Source organism: Lethenteron reissneri, chromosome 60 (assembly GCF_015708825.2).
Source record: "Lethenteron reissneri isolate LAM-NWPU_2019-01 chromosome 60, ASM1570882v1, whole genome shotgun sequence".
In the NCBI taxonomy this organism is placed as follows: Eukaryota; Metazoa; Chordata; class Hyperoartia; order Petromyzontiformes; family Petromyzontidae; genus Lethenteron; species Lethenteron reissneri.
In genome coordinates, this window is record NC_083838.1 from 5,680,738 (window position 1) to 5,690,155 (window position 9,418).

At 53.2% G+C, this 9,418-nt stretch overlaps 1 protein-coding gene across 1 annotated transcript; it reads right to left on the minus strand.

The window, feature by feature from the left end:
* Positions 1 to 425: 425 nt before the first annotated feature.
* Positions 426 to 9,150, minus strand: LOC133357980 (DNA-directed RNA polymerase II subunit RPB3). Its single transcript, XM_061576230.1, has 9 exons — positions 8,997 to 9,150; positions 7,048 to 7,097; positions 6,851 to 6,919; positions 6,484 to 6,536; positions 5,275 to 5,403; positions 3,990 to 4,041; positions 3,363 to 3,531; positions 2,114 to 2,188; positions 426 to 1,254 (listed from the first exon to the last, which is right to left on the minus strand). Exons 1-9 carry the CDS (start codon positions 9,080 to 9,082, stop codon positions 1,110 to 1,112), a joined length of 828 nt encoding a protein of 275 aa, XP_061432214.1. The 5' UTR covers positions 9,083 to 9,150; the 3' UTR covers positions 426 to 1,109.
* Positions 9,151 to 9,418: the final 268 nt, after the last annotated feature.

Consider the following 9,418-nt stretch of genomic DNA (forward strand, 5'->3'; position numbering starts at 1 on the left):
TGAGTGCGAGAATGAGACCACTCCTCGCTAAACACAACCCATTCGCACAGTGCAGTCCGTGGTCTCCCCCGCTCGCCTCCATCTCTCGTTTACAGCCCTGCAAAGCCAGCGGTGGCCATTCCACATTCCTATGGCAAGGGGTGGGGGGGAAGTCCTAAATTGTCTTTTCCCCAAGTTGTATCGCTTTCGGTGTCGCGTCAAGAGACTAATCCATTCTGAAACATGGCACAGCAGCACAAACAGCCCACTGAAGTGAGTGTCACAGAGCTACTTCTGAGATCCTTTCAAGACGACCTCTTCCACACGGGAGAGGCCGGCACTTCCCCACACCCCCCACCACCCACCCTCTGCACGTGCGAGCGACGGTGGTCGCAACACTCAAGCGGATATTTTTTTCATTCAAAGAGTCGCTGCTTATTCGCGTGCTTAGCAAATTCGGATATTTTATTGAAAACGACAAACAAACGCATGGACGTGAAGATCGGAAGCAGCGCCCCAGGGACGTATCTCCCAGGGGCTCCAAACACCACAAGCTATGGGCTGGACAGCACCGACAGAGGCTATGAGTTATAACTGGGGGGGGGGGGGGGCGGTTTGTGAGCACAGCAAATGATTAGCCAATCAAACCCAACTTGCCAAACACGAGTTCTGTCCCGAACCCGAACTAGCGCTACCTCTAACACGAGCCCTGCCCATAACCACGAGCCAACTCGCCACTGGCCCGATCTCTAACATTAAGTCGACCTCCAACAAAGCAAAGGACCCCCCCCCCCTCTCTCCACGTATGTCTTCATCTGCAGTTGGCGATCACGGCCAATCAGGAGAGCACTGCCCGTGTCTCTCTCTCACTCGGGCAACACAAACGCAGCCCCCCCCCACCCAATCTATCTCACACAGGAGCTAACAGCTGCTCAGCGGCACCCGCGGCTCCACCCGGCCGCTGCGCCGATACGTCCGTGACGAAGCACAACTTGGGGGAGCGACCGGATCGTGTTGATTAGAACCTGGATGTGGTGGTGGAGGTGGTGGTGGATGTGGTGGTCGTTGTGGTGGTTGTGGTTGTGGTGGTTGTGGTGGATGTGATGGTGGTGGTGGTTGTGGCGTTCCGTTTAGTTGATGGTGAGGACGTCCGTCTGGATCTCGTGGCTCAGCTGCGTCTGGAGGTCGCTCAGCTTCTTCTTGAGGACGCCGAGCGCCATGAGGACCACGTTCTCGGGGCGCAGCGCGCCGGACGTCTCCACGTTAAAGTAGAAGCTACGCGCGCACACACAGATCAAAGATCCCCCATATAGCCTTAACAGACTGTAGGGGCAAGTACTGTTAGCGAGCACCTATGAAGGCCGGCACGGCAAACGAGGGGGTGGGTGGCCAGCACCACGCCCGGCCGCCTTTCTCTCCCTAGCGGCGATGTTTACACACCACACCAGGTGCTCATTTGAGGCTGAGTCGACCTAGGGGAGGCCCAGGACCGGTTCAGATAATCGTCACTGGTGTTTGACGTGAGCGGGAATCGAACCCGGGTCGCCAGGTTCGTCGTGCAGCGCGCTAACCGCTACACTACAGCTCCCCCCACACACACACGCACACACACACACACGCGCACACACACACGCGTACGTTCACACGCGTATGTTCACGTGGGTACGTTCACGCAAGGTACGTTCACAAGCGCGCACGGGTAGTTGGGATTCGTAGCGCTGTGCAAATGCCACCATGCCACCGCTGCCCACACACACACACACGACAAATATAAAGACAAATATTCCCATTATAGCCTTAACAGACTGTTGGGGCAAGTGCTGTTCGCGAGCACCGATAAAGGCCGGCAAGACACACGAGGCGGTGGGTGGCCAGCACCACGTGGCGATGTTTACACTCCGCACCAGGTACTCATTTGAGGCCGAGTCGACCTAGAGGAGGCCCAGGACCGGTTCAGATAATCATCACTGGTGTTGGCTGTGAGCAGGAATCGAACGCGGACCGCCGGGTTCATAGTGCAGCGCGCCAACCACTACACTTTTGCTCGCCACACACACAGCCACAGATTCAAATGCGTGTCCACGCACACACAGACGACACACAAACGCAGACCCACACAATGCGTGCATCTCACCGGTTGGGCACTCCGTTGGGGTCAAAGGGCGCCTGAATTTCATCCTCTTCGAGCTCGGAGTACTCGCTCTTGGGCCTGGGGCGGTACGGAAGGGAGGAAGACAGGATGGCGGAACGGAACGGCGGAGGATAATTCATCAAAAAATGTTACAAATAAAAACCAGCGCCTCTTTCCCCCCGAGCTCCGTACGAGTGCGCGTGTGCCCTCTCTACGCATAGTCTGGACGTAGCCATGTTTAGACGCGATACAAATCCGACCAGTATTCTCAGCCACTGCAGGCAAAATAATTATTATTATTATATTTTACACACAGTCAAAACTGCATCTCAAAACACTGAACATTGCGATTCTCGTGAACATGATATATACAGTAAAACCTTGGATTGCGAGTAACTTGTTCTACGAGTGTTTTGCAAGACGAGCAAAAAAATTAAATAAATATTAATTTGATAAACGAGCAAGGTCTTGCAATACGAGTAGTACGTGTATACGCTTTGTTTGCCGAGCGTCACGTGATCACAACTGATATACGAGTGCTTTGGATTACAAGCACGTTTTCGGAACGAATTATGCTCGCAATCCAAGGTTTTACTGTAAAACGAGATAAACTACGGAGACACAGCTCACACACACACGACACAGGGTACGGAGGTGAACACAACACGAGCCACAGAGAACAACATAAGAGACACAACAAAACCGTTGTACCGGTATCAGAAGTCGCAATCGGGTACCCGATACCCGTACCCTACCCGATACTCGGCTACCTGTACCCAGCCGGGTACGGGTACCCGTTTGGTGCGGCCGGGTACGGGTAGGCCGTGAGTCACTGGTAGGCCGTGAGTCACTGGTGAGTCACCGTTTGTCACTCATTTCTCAACGTCTTGTCTCTTCTCACAATTCAAGTTCCTAGAATCAACCCACCCGCACCTGCAACATGGCTTCATCCCAGAGGTCGCAATCGGGTACCCATACCCTACCCGATACCCGGCCGGGTACGGGTAGCCGGGTATCGGGTAGGGTACAGGTACCCGATTGCGACCCTGATGCGGCCGGGTACGGGTAAGGAATCAAAACCCGTTTGCGACCTCTGACCTGTATCCCGCGATTTACAAAAGGGATGCGTTCTTTAACGCGCGTACAACGAAATCTCGTAAAGCGCAACGGCTTTCCCCATTATAATTCAATACTAACAGGGAATGTGTTTCGGACGGTCATTCTAACTCGCAGGCCCTACTGGGGACCATACCATTCCTCGGGCTTGGGGAAGATGGTGTGGCGCAGGGCGTTGTCGGGGTCGTACTCGAAGGCGACCCCCGCCGTGGGGTTCCACTTGGCGTGCTCCTTGCCGAAGCCCTTTTTGGCGTGAGCCCGTAGCTTCAGCTCCTGGCCCTTGCGCAGCTTCACGATCAGGATGTCTGCACGCACGCGACACGTGCCGACGTTCAAACACGTGGCGGCGCACGCGACGCACGCGATCGACACCCAGCGGTCGCACCGCGTGCACGCGACGTAGCCAAAGACGACGAAGAATACGTTCCCCCGCCGTGGCCTCAAGACTTTTTGTGGTAAGCGCTGCGAGCGAACGCCTAACGAAAACCGGCTTTGGCGGTGGGTGGGTGGCCAGCATCTCGCCCGGCCAGTGGCGACGTTTATCCATCGCACCCGGATAACTCAATTGAGGCCGAGTTGACCTAGGAGGGAGGGACCGGGACCGGTTCAGATATTCGTCACTGGTGTTGGCCGTGAGCGGGAGTTGAACTCGGGGGGTGCCGGGTTCGTGGCTAGGCGAGTTAACCACCGCGCCACCGCTCTTTACAACACACCGCATCGCACGCAGCATGCACGACAACAGCCGGACTCGGCGCTGCCTCACCGTCCTGTTCGCCGTAATCGTTGGGGTCGTCCTCCCTGCTGCGTGACGTCACCTGGAGGCGGCACGAACACAGGCACAACACGTGAACACGCGGTGCGCGCACGCAAACCTACAAAAACATGAGGAGGTTCCTGCCAATCTTGATTTGAAGCTTTCGTGACTGCAGGAATCCATACTCTTTGGTTCTTTCGGTAAAGTCACGTAGATATAAAAATAATAGATCACGACATTTCGATCGCAACACAAGCAATCGTCATCAGGTGAGACAACTACAGCAAGATAAAACTGCTGAAGTAGGCGAGATTCCTGCAAAGTTATTTTTTTTTTGTATTAGCAGGCGGTGGTTGCTGTGTACATTTCAACGGAGTCATTTGCGACGTAATTTTTATCACGTGTGAAACTTGGAGCCGCGACGCCGCCACGCAATGGCCGACTCGTGCTGTATGTTTACGGTCAATACGCTCACAGCCGCGGTATTAATCAGGGCAGCCCGATGGATTTGAACCGTGAACCAAGCGGCGAGCGTGCGACCGCGAGGCCGTGTCGCCGTGCTGGACGACCGATCCAGGACACCATTGTCAGCGGTGATCTACCGGGCAGCTACTAGGGTTAGAGTTTGAGTTTTGACATGACCAAGGTTAGGAAAGTACGCTTTTATAATCTAACGGTTTGTGGGTTAGGACCAAGATATGCAAGAAATCACCAGTGAGAAGAAGAGTGGCGTCGCGTGTTTGGCTCTGGTACGAGGAATTAAATGCGCCTTGAACTTGTGACTTCTTTCGCACCAATACGTAGCCAACCGTGCTAATCTTAGGTGCTGGATGCCCACACCCTCCCACCCCATTGCTGTTCCCCTGTGCATGCCCTCCCCCCTCACCTCAGCAGCTGGGTCCCTCGGCCCGTGGGCCCCCAGGGCAGTTGCACCGCCTGCACATTGCTCGTCAGCTGCGCCACTAGAGAGGGATTGCCACTCCGAGCATCACGTGCGCAGGAAGTGCGGTGCGATGTGTGTGTGTGTGGAGCAATAGTGTCGCGGTTACTGCGCTGTGCTACGAACGCGGCGACTCGAGTTCGATTCCCGCTCACGGCCAACACCGGTGACGATTATCTGAACCGGTTCTGGCCCTCCCCTAGGTCGACTCAGCCTCAAAAACGAGAACCCGGTGCGGTGTGTAACAACATGGTCACTGGGGCTAGACTGGGATCGTTGTCTTTGTTTTGTGCGTGCGTGTGCGCGCGTGTGTGCGTGAGCGCGTTCGTGAGCGTGCGAGCACGGCGCACGTACGGGGACGACGCGGGGGTTGGTTGAGATGAGGTCACGTGAGGTCACGTGCCGCGTCTGGTCCTCCGAGCACTTCACCTCCAGGTTCAGCTCCACCGAGCACTCGGCGCAGAACTCATCGCAAGTGCAGTCCTGCTCGCACGCACACACACATACACGCACACACGAGTGCACGCACGCACACACACATGCACACAAGAGGGAGTTATAGAGTGAAGAGGACAAGGATGAGACATGTGCGGAGGTGGTGACGTTGCCCAGCGGGAGAGGGTTCGCAGCTTGTTCGTGGTTCAAATTTGGCAGGCAGCCCTGGTTATTACTGCAGGTGCATTAACCATATAGTGCTGTGCACCATCTGCTTCATTGTGGATGTTGAAGATCTCCTAACGTCATTTGAAACGAGTAAGCCATCGTGTGCCTGCGCCATGGTTCAAGTTTTGCCAAATTACACTGCCAATTACTAAATTGAGATTGCACACAGCAGCAAGATCGTCTCCGACTGTGAAACTACTGTGTCTGGGAAAAACTCGGCAAAGTCCTCCGTGATGATCGCCCGGTGCTACGAGAACGATATCGCCATGACGATTTGATGCGTCTGCAACGAGCGCAGCGCGGTTTCATGGAGGTGCGGGCAAAGATATCGATCGATGCACGTCACGATGCACGGACTAAAATGAATTCACGATACATACGTACCGTATTGAAACGTTCCTTAGAACTGATGACTACTTACCGGATATATCGATTCATTGATTACAAGTGTGGTTAGCACGATGAGCTACAAATCCGGCAACTCGAAAACCCGCCATGGGATGAGCGGGATAGACCGCCCAAAGCATCTCCCACGAATCCACAAAAAAAAAATACCAGGTAAGGCCCACTGGGCTATGTGTAGCTTTGTTTCAGAAGCGACCTGGCCACCAATGATAGCTCAGCAAAAGTGGCTCATCACGTGGACATTCATAGCAACCAAAAAACTGTCAACGCATTTTGATTCTGAAAGTGGAGGGGAAAACCTGAGGACCCAGAGAAAAATCCACACGACCACGGGAAGAGAGAGAGACGCAGACTTCGAATATACAGCAGCAGGCATCGTCAGGGTCAGGATCGAACACACAACCTCCTGTATAGCAGGCGAGGTAGTGAACATCTCACCACCGTGGCACTCCACTCCCCGCCCTGTCACACAGCCTCTCTGCCACAGGCACCTACCCTAGAGTACTGCATCTTGTCCACGATCTCGTCGCTGGTGAGAGGGATGAGCCCTGCGGGGGGATAGGCGAGGACACGGGGGTTAACGCGACACGGTAAGAGTCTCGCACGACGGAACCGTCCTTCCCGCACACGGCGGTCGTGTTGAATTTACGGCGTCGGGCATCGTGAGGGCAGCGGCGCGTGACTGGAAGAGGCAGGAAAAAATCAGGAGAAAGGGGACACAGAGAGCGGAGAAAAGAGGGAGCAGTGGTCAAGAACAGAGCGAGGAGTCGGGGCAGCAGAGAAGGGGAGGGTGCGGCCAAACAGCAGCAGTGACCATAGCCGGTCCAGGCAGGTGCGGTTAAAGGACGTGGGGGTCACGCACCGACGCGGTGAGCGATGAACTCATCGTGCAGGACCGAGGAGTTGGCGTCGATCTGAACCCAGTCGATCGCTGCAACAAGAACACACACAGCGGCACACGTCACGCGGAAGAGCGATCGAGCGATTGTGCGACCGCTTCGTGTGCTCCCGTGTGCTAAAGCGCAAGGGACGTGAGGGGTTGCGAGTTCGCTCACTCACCGAGGGTGGGGACCTCGGCGTGGAACGTCCGGCGGAGGGAATTGGCGACGCTGGAGGTACAGAATTGGCGGAACGCTCATTACACACAAAGTACTCTTGCCACAAATGAACCACAATACCTTGCTGATCTCGCCAAGGAGCATAGACCATCACGCAAACTCTGGTCATCCTCTCAGCGGCTTTTGGCTAGACATCGAACAAAGACGGTCACCGCATCGCGCGCTTTCAGATGCGCTTCTGCGGCCGTCTGGAACGTTCTTGCTTCTGATACCAGGAAGCCACTGGAGCTACGCACTTTTAAATCATCTGCATTGCAAACTAATTCTTTAGAACTGCTTTTTGTGTTTAGTTTCAGTTTGGTGTTTTAACATCTTAACACCTAAATTTCGATTTAAAGCTTTCGTGACTGCAGGGATTCATCTTCTTGGTTCTTTTGGTAAAGTCACGTAGAATGGAAATAATAAAATAATAAAAATAAAACATAAGCAGCCGTCCTCAGGTGAAGACCAGGTCTGTCGGGGACTGCTTGCGTTGTGGCCAAAACGTCGTGAGAATTATTATGTTTTATTTTTATTATTTTATTATTTCCATTCTACGTGACTTTACCGAAAGAACCAAGAAGATGAATCCCTGCAGTCACGAAAGCTTCAAATATAAATATTGAATGATGTTTTATTATTTTATTATTTCCCTTCTACGAGACTTTACCGAAAGAACCAAGAAGATGAATCCCTGCAGTCACGAAAGCTTTAAATATAAATATTGAATTATGTTTAATGTTTATTATTTTATTATTTCCATTCTACGTGACTTTACCGAAAGAACCAAGAAGATCTTAACACCTGTTTTGTTGCCAGAAAAAAGGGGAAAACCTATTCGCATTATTATAAACAGTTTGCCTTTAGAGGCTAACCCCCTTTTCCTGTGTAGCGATCGAAACGTCGTGGTTTTTATTTTTATTGTCATTATTTTTTTCTATCTACGTGACTTTACCGAAAGAACCAAAGAATATTATTATTATTAAAGTTGGGTTGGGATGCGTTGGCGTGTGTGTGTGTGGTTCTGGTTGGCTGCACTGGCTCCAGGCATATGCCACTCATGTTGAGGTTGGCGTTAGTATCGACGATGGCGCGACGATTAGCGTTAAGTGTCCACGCTAGTGTTAGCGCTAGTTAGTCAAGAGGTTCGTGTAGACGCAGGCTACGCGATAGTGTTAGTGCATGCTCGTGCCTGTGGTATAATGTTAGTACGCGATGGAGCTAGAGTGCATTATTGTGCACACAAGTGCCAGTGTACAGGATAGCGTACACCATGGTGTTAGTACGTGCTAATGTTAGTGCACGCTATTGTATGGGTTAATGTTACGCGCAAGTGTTCGTACACCCTACTGCTGGTTATAATGTTAGCGTACATCACAGGATTAGAACACGCTACTGCTCATGTGAGCGTACACTAGTGTTTAGTAAGCGTTATAGTACACACGAATGCAGGCTAGCACGAGTTGGTACTAACACTAGCGCTTGTGTGCACAGGCGCGTACTAACACTCACACTCGTGCTAGCGTGTAGACACGCACACGGACGCCTGCGTGAATGTTAGTCCACAAGGGCGCTAGTGTTAATACAGATAAGCACCAATTATAACACACACACACACTAGTGGTAGTACACGCTAGTGATATAGTACCACGCTAGTGTTATAGTACCACGCTAGTGTTATAGTACCACGCTAGTGATATAGTACCACGCTAGTGTTATAGTACCACGCTAGTGATATAGTACCACGCTAGTGTTAGTACCACGCTAGTGTTAGTACCACGCTAGTGTTAGTACCACGCTAGTGTTAGTACCACACTAGCGCTAGCGACGTAGGCCGTGGGACTTGGGGCCTGGTCTCCCGCCGCACCGCGCGCCTCCTCATCCTCGCCCTCCTCCTTCCCCGCCGCTTACGCGAGGTCCGTGTCCTCCACGATGAACTTGACGTTCTCGTCGGTGAGCTCCGAGATCTTCACCGTGGGCTGGTTGGCGTACGGCATCCCGTCGTCCGCTAGGCCCCAAGCGCGCGAAGGGGTCGGTGATGGGGGCGGCCACACTGGGACGGGAACAGCCCAGCGGGTTACCATGGTGATCGGCCATCTTACGTAGGGTTAGGGGGGGGGTGTCACTGGTGCGGCCATCTTACGTAGGGTTATGGGGGGGGTGCGGCCATCTTACGTAGGGTTGAGGGGGGGGGTCACTGGTGCGGCCATTTTACGTAGGGTTAGGGGGGGGGGGGGTGCGGCCAGCTTACGTAGGGTTTTGGGACCGGGGTGGTCATCTTACGCAAGGATTCATATTCTTAGGTTTTTTTCGGTAAAGTCACGTAGGTAAAA